This window comes from Suricata suricatta, chromosome 12 (assembly GCF_006229205.1).
Source record: "Suricata suricatta isolate VVHF042 chromosome 12, meerkat_22Aug2017_6uvM2_HiC, whole genome shotgun sequence".
Lineage (NCBI taxonomy): Eukaryota > Metazoa > Chordata > Mammalia > Carnivora > Herpestidae > Suricata > Suricata suricatta.
In genome coordinates, this window is record NC_043711.1 from 30,645,101 (window position 1) to 30,671,324 (window position 26,224).

Consider the following 26,224-nt stretch of genomic DNA (forward strand, 5'->3'; position numbering starts at 1 on the left):
CTAGTCCCCAGAAGTATCTGGTATCTGGCAAAATGACGTATTTTAAACAGCACTGCTTGACATTGAGTGCTGTGGGAAACCACACGAACCAGCAAACAGAGGCCTAAATCTAAACTGAGACCATTTAATTTAATGCTGTTTTAACTACCATTTAATTAATAAAACTAAATGAGTCAATTTCACTAATGAAACTGTTGACTTGATATTTATAGACATTTCACACTGTAAGTTATGAATGCCATATTAGTTCTGTAGTTAAGATTTGCTTTCTTAATTTGTCCTGTATTGGAGGCATTTAGCACAGGGCTACATGGAACTTAAGGAAAGTACTTAAAATACGTAATTTTATTTTTAAATGCAATGTCACATCAAGAAATTGGTAGTCGTGGAAAATGGCTTATTACATGTTGATCATTGCATGGGTATAACCTTTCCTTTTCTCCTACATGTACTATTTTTAACTCAATGTGGGCATGCTTTCAAGGAAAATAGCACATTGTTTGGTTTTGATTTTTCATTTAATTATTAAGCTCGGTCACAGAAGTCATGTAGAAGCTTCGTACATTATCAGTCTATCAAATGTGTTCGGCTCTGGCATTCCAACTTAATGGAGGTGGAAACTGGAAGGAATTTCTAGAAATCACATTCCTCTGATCTTCAAGGGACTAGATCCAAGCCATTGTTATGAGTCAGAATGGAATCCCAGCTCTTGACGTAGACAAAGTACTTCATCTCTCTGTGAATCAGTTTCCTCCTTTATAGAGTGGGGTTGTAATGGTATCTATCTACCTAGGTAGTTGTGAGAAAAGAATGAGATAATAGCACCTAGAAACTGCTCAGTGCTGCCACCACATCCCAGAATCTTGTTGGTCCCTGGTATAGTTCAGATTCATAGCTGTCTGTGCAGTTTAGTGTAATAGAAACTGTCTAAGAAAATTTGTGCTGTATCCTTATGTAGATATTAGATCAGTAATTTGATACTTGTGAGACTATGATCACTTTACATCTCCTCGGGGCATTTTCCTGTAAAGCTACCAAGATCACGCAAGCTGGAGAAAGTGTGAAGTTAAATCTTACAGGAAGGAAAACAGATGCTAATTAGATAATGGATCTCCCTCCCCTTTAAACTTGGTATTTGGTCTACTAAACTGTTCGCCTAATTGAAATGTGCTAATTAATCCGTTCATTGCAAATATTCTAAACAGTGTAAAATATTTATTTAAAATCACCAATTGTCTTTTTTAAAGTAATTTCTGGTGCCCAGCATGGGGCACAAACTCACAACCCTGAGATCAAGAGGCCCATGCTCTACTGACTAAGCCAGCCAGGCCCTCCTAAAAGTGCCAATTTTGAAATACTTAGGAGATTAGATTCTAGATCTGAAATGTTAGCACTATTCCCAACCTATATTGTTGTTAATAAGTAATTCTTTATGGTTAGGACACTTCAGTTAGCTGTATATTACCAGATGTCTCGAGCGCCTGGGTGGCTCAGTCAGTTTAGTATCTGACTTCGGCTCAGATCATGATCTCTTGGTTTGTGCGTTTGAGCCCTGCATCAGGCTCTGCACTGAGTATGGAACCTGCTTGGGATTCTCTCTCTGCCGCTACCCGACTTGGGTGTGCACTCTCTCCCTCTCTCCCTCTCCAAAATAAATAAACTAATACACACACACACACACACACACACACACACACACACAAATTGCCAGATATCAAGTCACTTTCAGCTTTCATGTTTATGTGGATAATTTAATTTCATGTTTGTGTTTTAATTAAGTTCTTAACTGTAAAACAAAATCCAACTTGTATCTTGCCCTATTCTGGTAAATGAACTGAGATTAATATATGAAATGCTTTGTTTGCATGCAAATCCCATGTGCCTGGGAGCATCAGTATGGAAGTGAAAGGACTAGAGGTTCTTGTGACCTGATAAAAGAGTATAAAAATAATTTTCTTTGTGTTATACACTGACCCAAACCAGCAGTTGTACTCTTCAGTGAAACCTCTGCTTCCTTTCTTAACTGTTCCATGAAACTCAGAGACCAGATGGCTGGAATAGGATGCATACTTAAACAAATAAAACCATTAGATGATAGAGCTTTGTGAATGGCTAAGCATTTTGTGTGGTTGCAGATCCTTCCCCATAATCCTTGGTAGAGTTCATGTAAAGTTGCTTTATTTTGCGATTGTATTAATTGTTTGCATTTTAACAGATCTGTCTATTTCACCTCAGACTAATGATTTTTGTTGCTTTTTATTTTAACTCTCTGAACAGCGTTTCTCTAAGTTGATTTCTCTCTTGATTGTCATGGCGCTGCATCAGTTATTTTTAAGTGTTACTGAAGTAGTGTTTGCACTGGTGCCCTTCTCCTTACGGCAGCTCCTTCAGAAAGCATTGCTACTCCAGATGGATTCATATTAATCAGAACCAGATGAGTGAGTGATGCTCTCTTCTTTGTTGCAGACATGCCAATATTTGGTCTCTGTCCAGCCCACGATGATTTCTACTTGGTGGTGTGTAACGACTGTAATCAGGTTGTCAAACCGCAGGCATTTCAATCACATTATGGTAAGTGCTTAACCATTTAAAAATCATTATTAGAGGGTAAAAGGTAAGGCAGGATTAAACTAAAGGCCAGTGACAGCATGGATAGGCTATCCCTCCCTCTGTCAGGAAGCAGGCTTTCTAATTCATCGAATGGGTTAATGTCTATCAGATGTTGGGTATTTTCTGAATTTTATTGAAATTGGACAAGGAAAAATGTATTTTATAGAAACTCCTTTGAAAATATTGAGTTCGTATAGTAAAACCTTCTTTCTAGACCCTACCTCATGGTTGTGAATTCAGTGAATGGTAAAATTTTATATACACACATGGTATGGATGCATGCCTTTTTAAAATGAAATGTGATTTTGAAACTTCAAGTTCAGTAGTTTTCAATACAGCTTGACATCGTATTCTAATTCTTGAATATGAGGAAGCTATCACATCTCGCCCATTAAAATGCACATGTACTTAGAACGAAGCGTTGTGACTTTAGGCATTTCATGAACCCCTGAGTCGTTACTGGGCTTCTAGACTCCATGCCGGCTGTCTGGGTGTTTAATCATGGAAGAATCCAGATAAGATGATTTTGCTTTGTCATAACGCCACCTAAAGTGTTTGCAATAAAAAAAATTGAGTCAGAAGATGTAGTTTTGTACCCCGTTATGTTCAATGACAGCTTAGAAGTATTTGAATGCCTACCTTGTTTCAGGCACATGGATGTATAATGTGATTCTTACCTCTATGGCGTTTATAATTTAGCTTAAGAGACAGGCAGAACTAACTAGACATAGTTTTTAAATAACTTCCAGTTGTTTCATTATTGTACTCATTACTACAGTTAGGAGCTTGAGACACAATAACAATGAGATCCTTCTGTGGATGGAGTGTTTAAGCAAAGCTTCTGAGGAGGTGACCCTGGTGACCTACCTTAACTGATGGGATGGAGCCACCACTGTGGCAATTTGGAATTAGAGCATTCTTACACAGAGGGAGGAGCTGATGGACAGACTGAAAGAAGGCCACTAGAGGTGGAGGGTAGTCAGTGAAGGTAGGTGGAGACTAGAGAAGTCTGTCCTTGTGGGCAGGGACCCTGATCATGCACAGCCTTGAAGGCCAGAGTAAGAAGACCCTTGGGAAGCCCTGTAGGACTTTCTTATATAAGAAAGTAACACAGGCCCACCTCACTGATTAATTGGTTGAAAAATTGTAGAAGGGGAGAAGCAGGGAAAATCATTCAAAGACAAGACGTAATAATAGACTCAGACTAAGGTGTGGAAGTAGAGCTGGGGAGACAGCGTAGCATTGAAATGCATTTTAAAGCTAGAACCTAAAAGACTTGCTGTAGGAGCAGTAGTTGTTTTGTCACACCATCATGTCCGCATCCCACCATTTTTCCCCCTGAGGAATAATTTTTTTATGTAATCATAAAAGGTTTTTTGAATTTCTGATTCTGGGCGAAGCCCTGAGGTGGGCACTAGAGTGAGTACAAAGATGAATAAGATATTATCTTCCTGATTAAGACTTGTAGAAGTTAGTACAGGAATAGACAGTCAATTGCCACCTATTTTGGAGTTAAGGATTTTGAAGCCAAACTAGACTGGATTTAAATTTAAACTTGGAAGAAGCCTAAGTTGGTTGTTTGCCTGTGCAGATTTTCCAACCTCAGCTTCCTTTGTTGTAATGTCGGAATGGTAATAGCAGCCTCAGGTTCTCAGCGAGGATTAAATAAAACAACATGGGTGAAGCCCCTCATACAGTGCCTGACACATAAAAGGTATAAGACAGAGAGAGGTAAAAGCACAGCTGTGGATTTAGGAATGTTTGTGTCTAAAGTCAACCGAAGAGGCAAGGTCTTAAGAATAAGGAGGAACACAGATTGCTTCTCAATTGAAAGGCTTCTTAGAGAAAACTGCCTTCCAGCTAGGGTGTGCCGAAGAGTAGAATGGATCTGTTGTCACGTGTGCAAATGTTTTTCCTCAGTTTTTAGGTATGTGATACATGTCCATTGTGGAAAATGCAGAAAATACTTTTTAAAAACACACGTAGGATCCCCTAAAATGGGAAGTGTTTTGATGGGGATAGATAAGGGCTGCCACATATAACTTCACAGGCTGTACGCTGAACGGCCATACTTGGTGGTCCCAGGTTGGCAGTAGCCATGATGTGAGCAGGCGCAGAGGCAGCGCATCCCCTGCTGTTGAGGATGTGCTGCAGGGAGTCTCCATCAGCTCGAGCTGATGGACCCACATGTACTTGAGCAGGGTGCAGAGACGGGCTGGGACTAGCTTAGAGAACCCTAGTGCCCAGTGGACAGCCCTGGCCTCAGTGCAGACCTGCTGTGGGTTTTCATAGCACCAGTCTGATGTGATTTCGTGGGCCTCCAGAGAAGGTTGGTGGGCACAGTGGATTGAAAGGGAGTGAGAGAGGAAAAAATGGGAGTATGAAAACAACTGCAGCTTGGCTCAAGGCCCACTTAAAGGTGTTACCTCTGCCAGGACTCCTTAGCTAGAAAGGTCCCTGTGGGTCCCCTCTTCCAGAAGCACTGAACATAGTTGTTCCAGCCCATCTTATGGACATGATTTTCTTTTTTTCTTTTTTTTAATCTTTATTTTTGGGAGTGAGCAAGAGAGAGAAAGAGCATGAGCAAGGTAGGGGCAGAAAGAGAGAAAGACACAGAATCTGAAGCAAGCTCCAGGCCCTGAGCTGTTGGCACAGAGCCTGATGCAAGGCTTGAACCCACGAAGTGTGAGATCGTGACCTAAGCTTAAGTTGGACGCTTAACCAACTGAGCCACCCAGGTGCCCTGTAGGTGATTTTCTTGATCTCATTCTCTCTTTACGAGTGTCAGTTTATTGGGGGCAGGGCATGAAGGAGTGTCATGAAATCATATTTCTACCTTTTTTCTCAAACAGTATTTGGTACACTGAGTATCTTTTAATAAGATATTTGTTGAAGGAGAAAGGAAGGGTGGTCACCTCAAACACGTAAATGAGAAGATACGAATGCAAGGTTCATATACTCAAAAGTCTTATGTGGCCAGGCAGGGGATGGGAGTGATAAACCACTGGGTGGCGGACCTTGGTCCCTCTAGTGGCAAAGGAAGTATTAAAACTGTAAGAGAAGAGTCCTTGGCAAAAAGATGGGACCCAGATGTTCTGAGAGAGGGATTCAGCTGGGAAATGTTGAAGGACTTCCGAGGCAGTGCCAAGGAGGAGGTTTGGACCCACGTAAGTGTGTGTGATTGGGTGCTACTTCATGAAGTCAAGGGAAGCACCGTGTGATGACCCTGTAGCAGTTTGGGACTGACACACCACTCACCTGAAGGGAAGGAGAGGTGGGCATCCCCCTGTACCAAGAAGCATTTCCATTGCTGCCAATGTCATCTTCTATCTTTGGGCATAGGGTTTGTAAACAGGAAAAAGTTTTTTTGGAACTGGAGCAGTCTTTTGATGTAATTCTGAATGGCCCATTCTTATGTGTTACCACCAAAAATAGTTTTCAAATTCGAGATCCTTCCCAGTGGCCATTGTCATCTGTTTATTAGGTATTCTGAAGAACCAATTCAGAAGAACAGAGGGATTCTGTTTTCTTACCTTTTAGTGAAATTGGTGAAAATGTGTGGGCAGTCTTCTATGAATTCAGGTGTCAGTAATATTCATCTGTGACTTGTATGAACAAGTGAGCAGTTGCTACAAAACCAAACAGGCATTTCCTTTAAGAGCACTGCTGCCAGGGAAGGGAAGAAGGCAACAATAGCAACAAGACTTGTAAATCAGTTCCTGTTGGCGGGAATTTATCCATCGTAGTAAGAGACTACTTTTTTGCTAGCTCAACTGCCTTTTTCGGAGCTAGTGGTTAACCAGGATTTCCATGTGTGCAGTGATGGTGAATGATGGTAGTGTCACTTTGGCATTTCCAGTTTCTCGCAGATCTGTTTGCTTTCATGGTATACATTGCCTCCTTTCTTGGAAACTGTAGTAACACTATATCCTTTCTTGATGTTTTAATGTTTTGAAGGAGTTCAAGATACTTCATATTTTTCTTAAGTTACTCAGTATTTTTGAGAGCAAGATGTTCCTTCCTGTTAATTTCAGATTTAAAAGTATAATTTTAATCATTGGATCCCAAACCTGCTGTGCATCCAAATCAGAGGGGAGATTTCTAAGAGGGCAGCTTCCCAGGAACCATTCTGACCCGCTGGGTGGGAATCTCAGGGATAGGATTTAGGAATCTGCATTCTAAGCCACCGGTTCTGACCCAAGGGCTGGTTGTGGTAACAGCAGATCCTTCCACTCTGTCAGGGGGCGTGGCTTCAGATTCCCGGTGTCTGGCACAGTGACTACACAGATCGGCCTCCCGAATTTGTTGAGTCTAGCAAGGATGGCACGAAAGGAGGCCCTTGGTTTCTTAAAACTGGTGTTTAACTTTGTATTACATGCTGGAAATGTTCTGTTATTTGCATCTAAAACTTTAACTATGAGGGAGGACTGAGATGGTGAGCTTACCTGTGGCCAGAAGCACCCTTCTTTGGAGCTTGTTTACCAAGTTGGGAATCTCCTTACTCCATGTGTTGGTCCTAAACTGGCTGTTGAATAGCATAAAATGTGTAGTCCTGTTCACATCCACTGGCTATGGGTCTGAACAGGGAGGATCTCCTAATGACTTTTGGGGTGCCTCTGGGGTTCTCTGTGGGAAGAGCTTCCCGAGTGCTTGTGCCGCTCTGCATTCTGTGGCTTCTCTTTGAGTCTGCATATGAAGAATACCTCAGTTCCTCTCAGCCTGTCTTTTATAAAGCAGACGTGAGCTGATCTTACCTAGGTGCAGTAAATGAGTGCTGTTAATTCAGCTTGGACAGGTGCCACATTTAGAATCTATAATAAATTGAAACCCTGCTTGGATGTCAGCTGTTGAAGTATTTTGCCCCTGGGTGGTTACATTGACCCATTTGTTCACCTTTTGGCTCAGCGCTGAGTCTTTGAGCAAGGCCTCAGAGTCACATGTGCCTCTGCCACCTTTCTTTGATTTTAATCAGTTGGGTTCAGTGTTTATGATTTGCTTATATACTTCCACTTAATACTTTAAAAAAAAATCAAACCATTTCTATTTAAAGTCAATCTGTTGCAAAGAAAACCTTACCAGAATCATCAACAGGAAGACCAGTATCGTTTGCCATAAATGCTAGGTGTAGAAATAAGTACAGTGAAAAGATGATTAAATTTCTTTGTTAATTTCTTGCCGGTGCCATCACTGGGCTCTGAGGCCTGCTCCTTTTGTGGAGAAGGAGACCAGCACGGTTTAGGCAAGTGTTATCCACACAGCAGTTGTGATGTTATCAGAAGAACTGCAAGAGATGTGGAAAAGGAGTAAGTTGTCACTTGAGATTTAAGGTTGTCAGTGTTGGGGAGTGATACCTACTCCATGTTTTGAGAAACACTGGCTCAAGCTGTTGGATTTGGTTTCCTCTGGTGCTTAAGGAGCTGTCCCACTGAGGCCAACCAGCCCTAGCCGTAGGATGTATTATGCCTAGGAAGCAGAATTCTCAAGTCACCTTCTGATCTGCAAAAGGATCACAGAGGACAAATCCCCGTGGTCTTTTATCAGTTGGTGTTATGTACTGAGCCCCTGCCAGTCCCCGTGAGTGACATGTGAGTCTGGTCCTCAGTGTAAAACATCTCTCCTCGTCTCAGACCTCTGTTCATAGATGGGCGCAGGGGGAGGAAAGGAGGGTGGCATATCGTCAGTCTGGCTTTTTCAGAACTTGGTGAAAGCAGCGCTAGCAGAAACACTGCGGCGATCTTGCAGATATTACATATGGTCCTGCAAAATTAACAGCCACACACATTGCTTGGATTTAATGTTCCTTGAAGTGCACTGAGATGGTTTGGATTCTTTTAGATGCCTGCATAAATTATATGTTTCAAAAATGTCATTTTCATCAGAAGATCAGTAAACTGACATTACTCATATATTTTTGAGCTAATTTAATTGGTTTCTAAGAGTGTTAGTGTAACAGCAAAATGAGTCTTAAATCTCTGAGATCTGATAGGCTAGTTCTGGCATAAATGCTGATTCCCATTGTTGACAACACTTAAAATAGTTGTGACCAGTGATTGCTGTCATATAATTAAATTAACTACATCACAAAGCAGAGGTTTTGCTGTTTAATAAAGAACACCCCTCCCCTTTTGCCATCTGATTGAAAGTAACAGTTTCGGGTATTTTCAGTGAGTTGTTTTATTTGACTATTAAGTAACTTTGTTTTTGGATAAAGAAAAAATGTTTCTCTGTTCGGTCCAGTGTGCGGGCTAAATTTGGTCACTGCATTTTTATAATCTGGGCCTATTTCTACTTTGAAACTTTTAGCGATAGTTAATCTTTTTAGGATTGCCATTCATCTAAAAGTCCACAGATTAATGATGAGTTTTAATAGCATTTTGATGACTCAGTACTCACTTTTGCCTATGTTGTCTCATTTCCTTTTCTTTGAGACCCTTCAAGTGGGTCGCTCCATTCCCAGTTTACAGCTAAAACTCCTAAATTTTCTTTCACACGGATAAAATGTAACAGGCCAGGTTTTCTGGCTACTCATATCTATTTCTCTTGCCTGTAATAAGGATGTGTAGAGTTAAAAGAAAATCTAGGGAAGATGTAATGAATTCCACATGTCACGAAGCTATCATTAGTGACAGATGTCCTAGCTCAGGTAGAACTTTAAAGGTGGTGTAGCGTGGCTGGGTCAGCATTGTAAACCCATTACCTCAGAGAGAGCATTCAGTAATTTGAAGACGCAATGGTAGTAGGTAGATAATTGATTTAGCATCGATGTTGGATTTCTCTTTGGCCTCTTCTACTTTTTTCATCCTAAATCCGTAGTAACTATCCAGAGCCAGGCGCCTCGTCTCTTTATTCCAGCCCCTAATATTGTGTAGTTTCTTGAGAGAGGGTTGGTTGGCATATTTATTTCTGTCGTCTGTATAAAGGTTTAAACTTGTTGCCGAGCCAAAAACACTTCACTCTTTTGCTCGGGAGACGTATGCCAGGCCTTCGTCCCGCAGTCAGAGCTGAGTCAGGGAAGGGAGCTAACCAGAGCAGGCACATCAAAACCTGAATGATGTCAAGGTAGACGTTAGCTTAACTCTCAATGGAAATTCGAAGTTGACCATTTGACCTAAACTTCATGTCACGGAGAAGAGCATGATATAAAATAGATGCAGTGAATTCAGTTTTTCTTTGCCACAAGCCAAATAGTGCTAAGTATTCTTTTCATTAACTTCAGCAGCATTAAATACACCACCACTTTATCCCTAGGTAATACAATTTTATCTTTTTCCCCCTGGTGGTCTAATAAGCAGTATCTTTAAGTGGTATTATTTATGCCAGTTGTAAGAGCAACATTTAAATTTATAGTTATAAAAATGTATTGATTTTGCCTCTTAATTAAAGCTCTGTCTTTATTAATGTGCCTTTCCAGTTACTTTAAAAAAATAGTTAAATTGGCTGTGATATTATTCATGCATTTAACAAATACTTATTGACTGCCTAATGCCTGCTCTAGGCATTGCTCCCACTCAACTACAAAAGCAGGCTCATGCAGCTTCTGTTCTGGTTAGGGAGGGTGGAGACGAAATCAAGTAACATAAGATTACTTCAGGTGGTGATAAATGCTAGGAATGATGTGAGAGAGAATGATGGCCACGGGGCAAGACCGTTTAGATAAGGCTAGTCAAAGAAAGCTGCTCTGATGTGTTGATATTTAAACTCCTGAGAAAAAGAGCCAGCCATTTGAAGATGTGGAGGACCAGTGTTCACCACAGAGAAAACCGTCAGTACAGATAGGCTGAGCTAGACATGGGCATGATGAAAAGACCGGTGAGGAGCGGAGAAGCATTGTGTCAGGACATGAGGGGTCTGGGTTGAGGTTCTGTAAAGGGGTGACTGTGGCCAGGTGGTCCTGGGCCCCGCAAGCCCCCAGAGGATCACAACTGGACAGTGCAGGTGACTCAAAGTTGCTGGAGGGCTTTGAGCAGGAAGTGACCAGATCTGACTTATGGTTGTTCTGCAGAACACAGGGGCAGGAGGGAAGCAGGGGGACCAGTTGGTGAGCTGTTCTGCCCTAGTCCAGTTGAGAGCTGGATCAGGAGGAAAATCTTAGATTAAGATTGTGGCAAAGGCTGCAAGTTGTGGCTGGAATTACACCTTTTGCACCAAAGTAGATGGGCCGGGGATAGCAACATGGGGAAAGCAGGGCGAGGAATGACTCATGGGGGTTTGGGCTCAGGCAGCTGGATGAATTTACCTGGTTTACGGAGCAGGGATGGTTCTTTCAGTTTGTGCATGGGCTTTTATTTATTTATTTATTTATTTATTTATTTTTAATGAGGCAAATTGACCTGAATGAAGAACATTGATGTATTATATTCAAGTCTTTAGGCATTTTCTAAAATGCAATTTTTCTAAAATTATAGACGTTGAAAATAATTATTGCAAAGATACCAATATTTGGGGCCGTTTATTCTTTTCACTTTGTTGTTGTTGTTTTGGTAGACCAGTTATCTAGGCCGAGGAGCCAGGAAACAGAAGGGTTGTGCACACTTTGCCGAGAGGGAAGTTCCTCTCAGGTTCTCACTTGGGTAACAAAAACATACTGATTAGAAAACAAAAACACATGCACTTTTATTTGTTTTCATTACTAGCATAGTAATATATCTGGAAAAAGAAAAATAAGTATGAAAGAGGAGGATAAACATGAAATCAGAATGAATAAAGCTCCTCCGTGTGACTTTTCAGGGCTGCAGTCTGGCATACACCCCGGGAAGGTTTCTAGTTCCTGCACATAGACTTAGGTGGCTGCTTGTTTCTTGTTCCCTCAGACCCAGCAGCATTAGATTTGTTACAGATTTACTTTTCTAACTTATTTTTTCATATTAATTCATATTATGTTCTTTCTTTTTTAAAGACTCTCTATTATTTCATTCATTAGTGTATTTAAACTAGTTCCCACCAGTCCTCTATTGATAGACATGTGGTTTTGCAGTGTTGCGTTAGGACAGGCAGTGCTTTAGAGGAACATTCTTTGGGAATGTCTGACAGTTATTTCACTGTATTGATTCTCCACATGGAGGCTGGTCAGAGTTGCCCTCCAGGTTGCTATTATGGTGATTTAATGAACTACTTCAACAGATCTGATTTGTGTCACCAGAATAAGACAGTGAAAATGTGAGTTTCTAGCAGCATCAATCAATAAATAAAAATGGTTTATTCACCAGTGCTCTTCTTGACTTGTCTACTCTATATAGAAATCATTAGGATGGCTAATGATATAAAGCCACATTTTAGTTAAAAGGTGTTTAGCTAAACGGTGTTTTTCCTGAGTCATTTCATGAGACTAATTTGTATGTTGACTAGTTAAGATACACACACACCTGCTTTTTCAACCCTGTTTAACTGTGGTCTTACATGTGACCAGAAGAGGGAGTTTTTATTGCTTCTCGATGCTCTGACACCTCTGACCTGGCTGGAACAGTTCCTCCCATGCGTGTGTTGGCCCAAGCCCATAAAACAAACTGGTTTGAGGCAAGGGAGCAGTGGCTAAATTTAGCTCTTTCCTTCCTCATTTCACACTGTGTACATAGAAACCCCAGTCTTTAGGTTTACATCTACGTTTTGCTATTAAGACAGCAGTTCTCCGAACTTCAAAGAAGTTTTAGACCTTTTCCTCTTGTTTTGAAGTTTAAAAAAAAAAAAAAGAGAAAGATCATGGAAGGTAAGTATCTCAGTTTTAAAAGTTCAAATACAAGCATAAGCCCCTAATCACACATGGTCAAGCTCTTGATTTGGAGTCTCCTCGGGTCAAAAATGATCTCTGGAATGAAATTTGTTTATTGCTTCTTATGCTTGATACTTTTAAAAGGTTGTTAGAATTTGTAATACTGAAGCTTTGTAGTGAACTTTAGAAAGTCACAATATTGATGGAGCACCTAGGTGGCTCAGCCGGTTAAGCATCTGACTCTTGGTTTTGGTTCAGGTCATGATCTCAAGGCCTTCATGGGTTCAAGCCCCATGTTGGGCTCTGTGCTGGCAGCTCAGAGCCTGCTTGGGATATTCATTCATTCATTCAGTCAGTCAGTCATTCATTCATTCTCTCTCTGTCTCTCTCTCTCTGCCCCTCCCCCACTCATGCTGTCTCTGTTTCTCTCAAAATAAATAAACTTAAAAGAAAAAGAAAGTCAAGATATTGTTCTGCCATAGTGGCTAATGGGTCCTTTTTCTGTGTGATTCTTACTGTGCTTAGTGGTGCTACCTGAATCTCTTTTAGCCAAACAAATGAAATGCGAGACCTAATCAGAATACGCTTGTTTGACATAATACCAGAATTTAATGCTGTCTAAATTTTTCTTCCTTTCCCGGTGCATTTTTAAGCATATTTTTTAGTTCTTCATGGAATTTTGAATGATGCGCGAATATATTAAATATATAAGCATTATATATTTTTACATAGACAAATGTAATAATCTCAAATATGCTCTTTTCAGTTCAGCCAACTTTTTTCTTATTTCATTGGCTACCTACCCACCTTTTGCAGCTCTAACAGTCTTCTCTCTACTGTAAACCATCTATGTAACTTGGTACAATATTACTACGTAACTTAGTATACATGCTTCTATGTTTTTCTCATGCTAGTAAGTTTATACAGGCACACATAATCCTATTTTTTTAGTAAGGACTTTTGGTCATAGTCTTACGGAAAATGGATTCTGTGAAGCACACCTCTGCTTCTTTTCTACTCAGCAAAACCACATGGGAGTTCATTCACAGGCTAGGATAACATTAATCCCCCCCTTTTCAAGGGTCGCTTACTGTTCATTCCCGGGTGTGGGTGTAGTAGCTTCCTCCTTGAAGTCCTCTGTGGACATACATTTCTTTCCTCCTTTTTGCCTCTGTGAACAAAGGAGCAGTCACCAACCTGCTACAAATGTCCTTACCTATTGGTGGTTTTGTTTCTGTGCGATTAGAGTCTCAGGAAGGGATTCCTGGGTCAAAAAGGATACTCGTATGCATTGTTCATACCTGTGACTAGATTGTTTCCACAAAGGCTGTCATACTTTATATCTATTAGGCGTGCTGGAGAGTATCACCACCAGGAGTAGAGTTTTTGTTTATCTTTCTAAAATTCAGTTTCTTTTTCTAAAGTGTCTTAAAATGTTTTATATACACAAATGTAATTGATTGTGATAATGGCTCTGAACTAAGTTTCTGAAACAAGTGCAAACTTTTTTTTACTATCAGTGTTAGCATGTATCTTCTGAGTTAGAGTAATATGTAACAAATTAGTAGAATTTCAAGAGATCTTTCAAAACAAGTGATGATTTTTTAAAAAAGTATTCATTTGAGCAATCACAGGCAGATTTCCTGGCATCTGTGGGAAATTTCTATTCATCCTGCTTGGAATGTACCTTTGGGGAGAAATCTAGGTCAGCTAGGCTGGAATTCCTCTCTGCAAAAATGTATAGGCTCCTAAAGATAGCAGTTTGGGGTGAATTTAATTGTGGGACCGAAGATTTTAATCTGCTGTCTGTTTTATTTCTGATCTTATTATCCTCCTTGCATTTGGCATGATTGGTCACCTTCGGACAGTATTCACTTTGTGTATCAGATAATGACTGGACTGAGGTCAGACTGTGGTTAACACAAAGCCTATGTAAATCAGGCCATGAGGTTATACTTACTTTATTTCCCTGCCTTTGAACAATTTGAACAGTTGAAAAGGGGATACATGCATGAAGCATGGCAGAGCCCTGAAGAGCCATCCCCCAAAAGATTAGATGATGCCAGCCAGAGGAAGGCTGCTGTACGGTGTTAGCCCCCAAGGTGAAGTATCCCCATTTAAACTTCATCTCCCACCTCTCCTAATCCGGCGAGAGTATCTAATGAGCACTGGATAATAACATAGCAACATTTCTTGGGGAAACTAATCTGATTCTGGATAGCCGGCTTCCAAGCCCACGGCTGAATGAATTGCTTGGTATTTCCAAGTTTGAAAATACTTTCTCCCCCTTTCAAGTGTTCCTTGGCAGCAGGTAAGGAATGTTAAAGCTCCTGTAAGTGCCAATTAAGGCCAATTATAACTTGCCCAGCCTGCTGAGACACTGAAGTGGAGTCCGTGGAGACTTGTGGCTCCTGTAGGCTGGAGAACTAGCTACCACCAGTGACAGGAGAATGGCCCTTCTCAACTGCCAACAGCTTGTTGGTTGCTGTGCTGGACACCAGATGACACCTGCTGGCTTCCCAGGGATTTGATTTAGGAAATCCCAAGATTTGTTGGGGACGTCACTAATTTCTGTAGCAGTGACCTCTTTTTCCTCCTCTTCCGATCCTTCACGTGATGCCCACCATTCAGTTTCTCCTTGATTCCAATCCTAAGTCACTGCCTCATGTACGTCACCCTCTGACTCTTCACCACAGCCTAGCAGACGAAGGCAGTCTTAGCACATCCCCGGAGAGGACACAGACCCTGAGGGACACAGGTGTCTTGGCCAAGGTCGCACAGCGAGAAGTGATGAGAGTGCGGGCTGGCTGCCCGCTGCACCCAAGCTCACGAGGCGCTGCCCTCCCTGGCGGCTGCTGGTGTGTGTGTTTGCTGTGAATGGTCTAACTCGCGGATGAGTTTTGTCAGTTCAGGCCTCCCTTTGTGCCCAGAATAAATGTGATGTGTGCACACCATCCATGGCACTGCCGATACCTATCATTTCTGGTTTGTAAGGCATGGATATTATTCTATTAAAATGGTACTTGTCTCAGGCTTTTTTTTTTTTTAACATTTTATTAATTTTTGAGAGACAGAGACAGTGTGATCAGGAGAGGGGCAGAGAGAGAGAGGGAGACACAGAACTGGAAGCGGGCTTCAAGCTCTAAGCTGTCAGCACAGCACCCAGTGTGGGGCTCGAACCCATGAACTGTGAGATCATGATGTGAGCTGAAGTCAGATACCCAACTGAGTGAGCCATCCAGGCACCCTAGTCTCAGGCTTTTTTTAGTCTTTCAGATTTCTTTCATAAGAAGAAAATGTGACCATGTCCCCAGACCTAGACACTTAGACATGAGCCATCGTTGGGAAACATATCAAATAAGCATTATTTGGTTTTTGTTTGTTTTTAGTTTTTTTTAATGTTTTATTTATTTTTGATACAGAGAGAGACAGAGCATGAGAGGGGGAAGGGCAGAGAGAGAGAGAGGGAGACACAGAACTGGAAGCAGGCTCCAGACTCTGAGCTGTCATCACAGAGCCTGATGTGGGGCTCGAACCCACGAACGTGAGATCTGACCTGAGCCAAAGTCAGAGGCTTAACCGACTGAGCCACCCAGGTGCCCCTGTTTTTAATTTTTTTTTAAACATTTGTTTATTTTTGAGAAACAGAGTGTGAGCAGGGAAAGGGGGGGGCGGTGGTCACAGAATCCAGAGCAGGCTCCAGGCTCTGAGCTGTCAGCACAGAGCCTAATGCAGGGCTCGAACCCACGAACCGCGAGATCATGACCTGAGCTGAAGCCAGCCTCTTAACCAACTGAACCACCCAGGGGCCCCAAATAAGTTTTATTTGGATAGGATATTGGGAAATGGTTTGTAGCCACCTGGGTGGCTCAGTCGATTAAATATCCAACTCTTGATCTCAGGGTCATGAGTTCAAGTCCTGCTTTGGAGTCTCTGCTGGGTGTGAAGCCTACTTGAAAAAGAAAAAGAAAATAGTAATAATGCTCTGCAAGGAGAACAAAGTGGTATTTAAGTATTTGCTTAAACATTTTACTCAGGGCATTCAGAGAGAAGAATGTGTTTAAAAATGACCAGCTTTTGTGTATTTATGTATATTCTTAGTGTACAAAGCTGTATTTTCCTGGCTTACACTATCAGTCATCCTTTTTTGGACATAGGTCCTAAAAATTTGAATTTAAATTGTTTCTCTTTTGTTTATGCAATTGACCCTTGAACAACATGGGTTTGAGCTGTACAGATTTTACCCATTTATCCACAGATTTTTGTCAGTAAATGCAATATAGTAATGTTAATGTACTTTCTTTTCCTTATAGCTTTCTTAATGTTTTCTTTTCTCTAGCTTATTTGATTGTAAGAATACAGCATTTAATACATATAAGAATACATATTATCTACTAAGAAGCTTTATGTCAATGGTAAGGCTTCTCATCAACTGTAGAATTTTTAGTAGTTAAGTTTTGGGGGAGTCAAAAATTTGACAGATTTTCACCTGGGGCATTGGGGTGGGGGGCAGGCGGTCAGTGCCCCTAACCCAGACATTGTTCAAGGGTCAACCATACGTAAAGCTAAAATATAGATGTGTATTTGTGGCAATTAAGAATGTTCGATGAGGGGCACATGGGTGGCTCAGGGCATGATCTCACCGTTTGTGAGTTCCAACCCCAAATCTGGCTCCACACTGACAGTGCAGACCCTGCTTGGAATTCTCCCCCACCCCTCTCTCTGCCCTTCCCTGTGCGTGCACACTCTCTCTATAAAATAAACTTACGGGGAAAAAAAGAATGTTTGCTGAAATTCATCTTAGTTTTCCTCAGGATTTTAGAAAGATTTGATTCTCAGAACTCATGGATGGACTGGGTTTTGTAATGATATTTTTTCCCCACATGCCTTATCGCCATCTACAAAGGCGAACATCAGAAAGGCAAGTATTTGTGTTTGGAGAAGAGCGAGGACTCTGGGGTCTGGCCTGACAGGTGCAGTGAGGTGGAATGGAGGCTTAGTCTGAGAAAAGGCCTCTTATCTCAGTTTTGTCCTGTGACTGATGACATCAAGGAGACTCCTCAGCTGCCCCTTGGGGAGGGTGGGTGGGTGCAGTGAACATTGCTAAGACCTGTTGCAATCAGGTAGGATAGCAATGGAGTTTTATCTTCTAGCTTAAGACCTTTGATGAATTAACCTAAACTTATTATTTTTGCTAAATAACTTTTGAAAGATGTCTTCATCCTGTGCTTGATCTGCTGATGTCCCTTACCTGGTGTTCTGGTGTCTTTTAAGGACCAGTGTAGCTATGCATTGTTTGTGACTATGAGAAGCCTGGCGCGGGGGGGGGGGAGTAGGTTTCAGCAAACTCTCTGGATCTTAATCTTGCCCATGGTCAGGCTCTGATTGCTTGCCATGAAAATTAAGCAGTGTGGCCATTTCTCTTTTGTTTTAGAGTACATGTAGAATTTGAGTCTGGTCTAATAGAAACCATTTCCTACGCCTCACAATTCTTTCCCACCCCTTCCAGGCCAAATCTTTTCCACACATGTAATTCATGACTTCTTGCCAAATATTCTCTATGGGGTGATGGGATTCTGTAGAGGAATTTCCCCCCTCCTTTTGACATTTAAAAGTGTTCATTCTGACCTATCAGGCATCTGAGTCTATTTATGTGTGCAGCCTCTATCATCATAAAACTCAGATGAGTTGGGCCGTTTTTCTCCATGTCTATTTGACGATAAGATTTGGGGATTGAGGCTAGGAGACTAGTTTTGTGGGGAGCGTAATAGTGCTGACCTAGAGAAACAAGACCCGGAAGACACTGCTTATAAAGAGCCATTAGGGAGAGAAGTTTTTGGATTAAAAGTATAGAAGGTCCAACTTTTAAAGTCAGTCATCTAATGATTGAACACCAGGCTCCAGACAATCAGGTGTATATTGTTCTGGAATTAGATATATTTTACAAAATACGCACAGAAAGTTGGTTAAGATTTTTGTTACTATTTTTGTTTTTGATTTAGAAAGGGAAAGTAAGCTTCAGTATGACAAATTTTAATTATTTTTAAGTATGGATCATGGGGAAATAAAATGTTGAAAAAGGCTGCTGCTATTTCTGGAAATGCGTTAACTTTAAAAGTTTCCAGTCTGTCAAGGCATAAAAGGCAGGCAGTATGATGAACCATGTAAATTTTCTAATGTACCTGGTAGCAGCAGTGTCCATTTAAAGGTGTTCAGAAAAACCAGGGTGTGAGTAAATTCACATTTTAGCAGGTTAAATTTATAAATTCCATCTTCCCCAGTTTTGGCAACTTGCCTTTCCAAGAGAAGGACTCATCTACACCAGCCAGGACGCCTTGTATGACCATATTAGTTGAAATGAGACTCCACCCCTTGTTTTCTGTTGATCTGCCAGGACCTTTGTAATTCAAGTGCTTTTTACAGTAGTAGCAAATGTTACATAAGACCAAACATGGAGCATATTTGGAGTTGGTGGGCAGACCCAAGTCATGATGCAAGCTTGCAGTAGCAAGTGTGCAATGAAGCACACCCAGATTATGTGAATGGAGGGTGACCAGGAGCCTCTCCAGAGCAGCCCTCCCTCCACACGAGGGCTGAAAGCTCCACGGGGTAAGTTTTCCGAGGCAGCGTTCAGAGGCTGGCCTTGGCTCGGGGCCCAGCTGTGGATGAGCCTGTGGGAGGTGGGTTAGGTCTCTGCTAACATGACATAGAAGCGGGCAGAGCGGGAAGAGTCGGCACAGGCCTCTCGGCTCCTGGCGCCCGGCCTCCCCCGCCAGCAGGCCCAGAGTGCTCTGTGGCCGAAGTGGTGGAGGGAGTGAGCAGTGCACAGCTCGCAGATCCGTGGGGGCAGTCGCAGCAAGGGGGATTAGCTGCCGCAGGCCGTCCACAGGAGCCTTTCTGAAATGTCATTTGAGGGATCTGGACAAAGTTCAAACGCAGACGGGAGTCCAGTTTGTTATTAACTCCAACAAAATGCTGAGCTTTGCACCAAACAGTTCCCGTATCTCAGAACAGGGAAAGCATTGGTTACGCCGTTCTCTAAAAATGGAGGAACGTTGTAACACGCTTTAACTGTTTGTTTTTTATCTCACTTGTGGTAAGTGAGGTTTTATGACAAGCAGTTCATAGTGTTTCCTGTCGAATGTGTTTGAAAGCTGTTTGGTCAGATACTTCAAATCCATAGCAAAGTTTGCAGCAGAACACTGTGTCAAGAGGAGGAACAACTTCAAAATACCACCGGTAGCCCTGGAAAGTCATTCCGTGACTTAACTTGAGTGTATAGAAATTTAATTACAGACTGACTGCCGGAAAGAACGATTGTTTTTCAGTTGTGTTATCAAGGTAGCTAGTGCAGCGAAGCTGATTGCTGTGGGCTGTGCTGGGAGGCTCTTCTCCAGGTTACCCTGCCGGGTGCTTCTGTCGGTAAGCAGGGAGTGAGGCGACAGTTGAGTTCTTTACTTTTCACTGGACTCACATTTCATGACTTCTGCAGGCATGAGCTTGACCGGATAGTTTTAATTGAGGTGAAAATTTAGCTACCAGTCTGAAGGACTGTAAACATAAACAGACCTTAAACTTTGAATCTAATCGATTTGCTATTAATGCCCTAGAATTATTATTTTTTTAAAAAACTCTCTCTTGTCAGGCTGTTTTAGTTTGGCTGTAGTTTCATTTTTGAATATTGCTTTTGAGGTTCATTAGTTGACAGCCACAGCCTGTGGCGAGTGGGGGGTGGGGTGCAGATACTGCTTCTCTTTTTGGGGAGTGTTGCAGGGGAAACAAACCTATACTACAAACTCCTAAAAACATCGGCATTGTTAGGTGATGAATCACCTGTTCCTTATTAATGGAGTGCTTAGTGAAGGCAGCTTTGGGGGCTGCCTTCTGAGTTTGAGGTTTTTGGCATTCCTGTGTTCACTGTCTCCTTCCCTCCCCCATCCAGAATAAAGTGAAATTAAGAGGCTACCAAACTAGCAGGGACCAGCAGTAAGGATGTGACTTAGACCAGGCCAGCACTTTGGCAGCAAATGGTGCCGTCGCTCCATTGCACCTTGGACCTGCTCCTCCTCTTTGGCCTGGAAAGACCATGTCCCCTGTGGGGGTTCCTGCACAGCAGTTTTCATTTTAAAAGTCACACAAAACAAAAACAATGAAAAAGAGAGACCTCAAATTTGAGTTTTACTAATTTCCTTTCATTCTGTCTCTCCCTACGTGTGTGTGTGTGTGTGTGTGTGTGTGTGTAAAATTTGGATTGTAGTGGTAAAGGCATACTTTTTTTTTACTTCCCTTTTTGCATTTTGATGATAGCCTTGTATCCTTCATTTGGGTAAAACTGTGACCAAGGCCCAAAATGTGACTACAGAGAAGTTTGTGGAAGGACTGAGTATGTTGATGCTTGAACCGCACATGGTCTCTAGCAAATCGGAAGACTACACTTCTAATGATAGATCACTGAACTGTAGGATGCTTCATGCCCTAGCCAGTGGAGGATTAAACCAGAAGTAACTAGAGACTGGTTGATTTTTGGTTTTGGCTCTTTATCTTCTCACATGCTGATATCGGAGGAATACAAACATTCCAAGTGGGAGGGAGACGGGGAACGAATTCAGAGGCAGTGCTGTGCACATCACTCAGTGAGATCATGTTTGTTTCAGGCAGGGCGATTGCTTGCCGTACTCTGCCAGCATCCTTTGGGTCACACTGTGCTTCCTGAGCACAGCGGAGAGAGGTCCTTAGGACTGTTAGCAAAGTAGAGTGTCAGCCAGCATGTCATTCATTGCATGATAGCCTATAGTCAGAAATGGTGGCAGCAGGATTAGAGTTTGGTGGCTGTGTTTTGCTCAAGGCAGCAGCTGCCTTTTCCCCAAAGGTACTTTCACTGAAAACATCTTTGTGAACCTGTTGGAGATCATGATGATAACCCTCAGTTCAGAGTCTGCACCTTGAACAGGGTTGCAAGAGCATAGGAAGGGCCCCCTTAAGGAAATGAACAGATCATTCACTCTTCCTTAAAACAAGCTGTCTTATTTATGATTATGATTATGTCTAGTCATTATGAAAAAATGTTGCTACATACTTACAGCCAAGGTGATCTCCTGGGGTACCTACCATTCACTACTTCCTCTTTTTTTCTCTCTCATTTCATCTCTTTTAAGAAAAAACTTGGATTTTTAAAAAGCCATGTTAGCAGTATTTGCCAAGAGCTACAAGTTAAGATGGCAGGGGTGGAGGACCCCCAAATATTCAGTAAGTTTTTTATATTTCTCACATACTTGAAAGCAAAGTACAGAAAGAACAATCCCCACAGAAGAATTCCTGGCAAGAGGATTATTTGAAGTTGCCATATTTCTGCTCCCTTCTTAGCAACATTATTTACAATCTATTCACGCCTGTCCCTTCCCCCACTGCAGTCGGAGTCGGTCTCCCTTGTAATCTGCCCTTTGTGATCTGTTCTCTTTCATGCCGCTGGCGTGAATGGGGACGCTGCAGTGCGCACCCTGCCCAGAGACGCGGAAGTCCCAGAAGACCCGGAATACTTTGGAGGGGCCTTTATTTTCGTCATAAAGCGCTGGCTGAAGAGGTTGATAATTTGATTATAGACCTTTGGTGAAAAGTTGTTTCAAGTAGCCCAAGTGCTGTAAATGACTCTCTTCTTTGCACTTTCCCCTTATGTTTTAATTTAAAAGCACCTCTGCATTAGGGGGAGGAGAAATGCATTTGGCAGAAGTCGCAGTTGGAGACTAATTTGTTAGGGCAGCCAGTGTTGAAATCATCCTTTTCAATTAAATCTCTCTAGTGGAAATGATGCTGAGTGCTTTGTGGTAGAGACTTTTTCTTCCTCGCTGTTGTTCAGTGCGGTCTGTAACCCACCTAAGCATGTTTTTCTGAGGCTGCCTCCCAGCTCCAGTTGTGGCTTATTGTACTTTGAGGCACTGCCTGTCAAAGGTCAGTTTTGGATTCCCCAACCTGAGATTTGAGTGTTCCAGAGACGGTCTCATCTGTTGGCTATTTTTTTAGCATTAGACTACACCTGGCTCTCTCTGGAGTAGTCTAATCAAGTGTCCAGTTGGATCAAAGTTGGATCAAAGTTGTATCAAAGAAAAGGCAATTCTGGATTAAAGAGAATCTGTGAGGACAGGAAGTGGGATAGGAATGCATTTGCTGGTCAGACACGCAAGAGTGCCTTTACGTAGGAAGAAGAAAATTTACAGGGAAAATTGACAATGGAAGTAGTGAGAACACATCATTAAATGATCCATGTCCATGTGCTGTAATTATATGTCCATGGTGTGAATTTAGATAGTATATCAAGTTTTGTTTTGTTTTTTAAATCTTAGGGGGAAAACAGAGAAATACTTTGTCAAACCAAAGTCATGCTTCCACAGAAATTGCTTAGGGGAATGCTAAATTAGATGTGCCTAGTCAGTCACAGAATTTTGAAAAATATATTAAGTATTTGAAAATTACTTAATTATTTTGAAAAATAATAATCTGGATAATGTGCAGAAATGACGAAAGATCTGGAATGGGATTCAGCTTTGAATGTCAAAAGTCTCAGGGAAAACACTGATGGGCAAATAGATGTGTAAGGAGGATGCTCTCAGAGTTGGAAAATATGTATGTCGTCTTTAAAGTTTCCTGATCTTGGATGTTTTCTTAGGGGCCATCTTTAAGAAAGACAGCTGATGCCAGCTGACCCCTGGAGAGTTGTGTTGGCAGCCTGAAAGTGAAGTATGACAGTTCGGGTTCATTGGGAGTTGGATAATAGCACATTGTAGTTATTTTTCAATCTGGATGTCAAAATAAACAATCTAATGAATTCTGTGAAGGGCCTGCTTAAATGAATGGCCCTAACTTTCTAAACTGAATCTTTCTTTATATGCAGCTGTTACTTGCTGTGCCTTGCCTAATGACCATACGTGTGCATTTAACATTTTATGCCATGTGTGAGCTTGATTATTTAAAACAAACAAGACCTTGTTTTAAAAGGGAGCAATTCTGGAGTATTAGTGGGATGGGGCTGTCAGAGACCCCATGAAATCCTACATCCCCTAAAATGTGGGTTGGTATTTTTCATAAGGCCGTTCTGTGCAGAGTACACGCTCTTTAAACTTATCTGACCAAATCTGTCCAAAAGGGTGAGTTTCATTTACAGAAACATTTGTGGGTTTTAGGAATCATTTCTTCAGTAATCTGCCTAAAATTTCCACCTTTGGATCCATAAGCAAAATTGGACATCTTCACTTCATTCCATTCCATTCACCTGCAGTTCTTCCTGAATGGTTTCCATCCAGAAAATGAACGAACTTTTTATTCATAGAATAAGTTTAGCTCAAATGAGCATTCCTTTTTTGGTTGGTGTGACTTTACTCTTTCGTAAATGAATTCTAAACAGTTATTCCTCTGAGCTTTTATGGGAAGGGCTTGATGTATTTCTGGAGTGACATGTAAACTAAATCTGTAGCCTCCACCTGTATTACACAGGGGAAGATAAAGTGGGTTAGGTTTGTTTGTACGTGATTTCTGCCTGCTTTGATAATCAGCATGCCTTTCTCCCAGGAGTCTGTAATTGGCAATAGCTGAATTAACAGGGGGCATCTGTCTTAGCGCCTGCTGAGTTCCCAGTGCCTGGCCCATACTTGGCCCTCGGCTGCGGGCTCTACAACTCTCCCTCAGCTCGTCCTGCAATGGCCCGGCCCTGCAGGGTAGGTTTGACAGATGAAGAGGCTGCCACAGTGGGTGGAATCAGGTTATTGCCCAGCGTTACCCAGCTAGGAAGTGGCAGAGCAAGGCTTTGAGCCTGTCTGTCTCTGATTCCAAAGAATCTTGCTCTTTTAGGAAATCTATTAAAAACAGTACTTTTTATTTATTTTTTAAATGTTTACTTATTTTGAGAGAGAGAAAAAGAGAACACGAGCACAAGAGCAAGTGAGGGAGGGGCAGAGAGAGATGGGGAGAGAAAAAGAATTCCACGCAGGCTCGGAGCTTGATCTCACAAGCTGTGAGACTGTGACTTGAGCTGAAATCAAGAGTCAGACCCTTAACCAACCGAGTCACCCCCAAAACAGTATTTTTTTCATTTTAATTTGGATTCTATTCAGGTTGCTTACTTAGCTCACATCAGCACTGTGCCTGACAGCCCTGAGCCCCTGGAAAGGCAGCCATGACTGACCAGAGACCAGAGAGTGACCAGAAGCATGCATTGTGTTGGTCCAGAGGGGGCCAGCCTAATCCTATACAAAAGGTACTCGCTGTTCTTAGTAAAACAGACACATCTGGGAACTTGGTAAAATGATTCTTTTTAGCCAGAAAGACAGCCCTAACTCGTACTTTCTACCAAAATTCACTCTGCAAACCATCTTTGATGGTTTAAAACCACCCCCGCCCCCTGAGCAAAAAAAGAAAAAAAACAAAAAAAACTACACTGGCTGACATGCATAGCTTATCTTTAGGAGAGCAACTTGGAAAAGGGGAAGGGAAAATCCACAACAACCTGGGTTTCCCTTAAACAGATTCTGGATCCCCATCCTGAATTTACTAAAATCCTGTCTCAACCTTGTGTTTAGCCTCTGCGGTCTTTTGTGCTGGCACCTGGCCTGATTTGCTGAGCCCTTGAGAAGATGGGCTTCTTACTGATGTATGCCCCACCCCTCACCTTCCCCCTTCCCTTCCGCCTGCCTTTGGACCATGTATTAAGGCTTGCCAATAACACCACATAAGGACAGGTGGATTATACTGTGGCCCAGCCTGGGTACTAGAGTCAGCCTGTCTGGGATTGCATCCCAACTATGCCTTTTAACTAACTGGGTGATGTTGGGCAACCAACATGAGTCCTTTAAAGCCTTGGCTTGCTCATCTGGAAGTGGGGATCATTACAGTATCTGCTTTGTAGAAGGATGGTCAGAATTGAATGAGATAACTTCTGTAACTTACACAGTGTGGTGCCTGACACATGGCTTATGCCCAACAGTAACAGCTGTTGTTAATGTTGTCGAAGGTAAGACTTGTAATCAGTCAGTTGTTTGAAATATAAGACATTAGTGAGAAGAACCCTGTGCAAAAACAAGTTTGTGAAGTGGTTTTAATAGCTATTAGATGCTCTTGCCTGCTCTTACATGATGACCATTGAGAATGGGACAGATTGATTCTGTGCTCACAAATGATAATATGCCTTTATTTTGGCATGTGTGATATTGAGGCTAGAACACTAAATGGAATTTCTCTCCTTTTTAAAGTATAATCAAGTAAAACCATATTCATTATAGAAAAATTAAACAATATACAAAATTTTTTCAAAATAGACCCAGGACACTTTGGTGGCTCAGTCAGTTAAGCATCCAACTCTTGATTTTAGCTCAGGTCATATCTCAGGGTCATGAGATTAAGCCCCTTGTGGAGATTCTCTTTCTGCCTCTCCCCTGCTTGCACTTTCTCTGTCTCAAAATAGATAAATATATATATTTATTATTAAAATTGGATGCATATCCTTGTAGATTTTTTTTCAAGCACAAAATGTTTGAAGTTAAAATTTGCTTTGACAGCTTTTTAGGTTTGTGGCCGAACTTTGACACTTGTGCATATGAATTATTTTCAGGTTTTTTTTTTATTTAAATAGTTTATTACCAAGTTGGTTTTCATATAACACCCAGTGCTCTTCCCCACAAGTGCCCCCCTCCACAACAATCGTCCCCTTCCCCCCTCCCTCCTCAGCTCTCAGTTTGTTCTCAGCATTCAAAAGTCTCTCATGATTTGCCTCACTCCCTCTCCCCAACTCTTTCCCCCCTCTTTCCCATTCCCATGGTCTCCTATTAGGTCTCTCCTGTTAGACCTATGAGTGACAACATATGGTATCTGTCCTTCTCTGCCTGACTTCTTTCGCTTAGCATGACTCCCTCCAGGTCCATCCAT

At 41.8% G+C, this 26,224-nt stretch overlaps 1 protein-coding gene across 1 annotated transcript in view; it reads left to right on the forward strand.

The window, feature by feature from the left end:
* The window catches only part of ATXN7 (ataxin 7), a 100,136-nt gene that overhangs the window by 46,463 nt on the left and 27,449 nt on the right, over nt 1-26,224 (forward strand). The window contains exon 5 of the mRNA XM_029917888.1: nt 2,467-2,571. Coding sequence (XP_029773748.1) covers nt 2,467-2,571 — 105 coding nt within the window. The remainder of the gene's footprint in view (nt 1-2,466; nt 2,572-26,224) is intronic.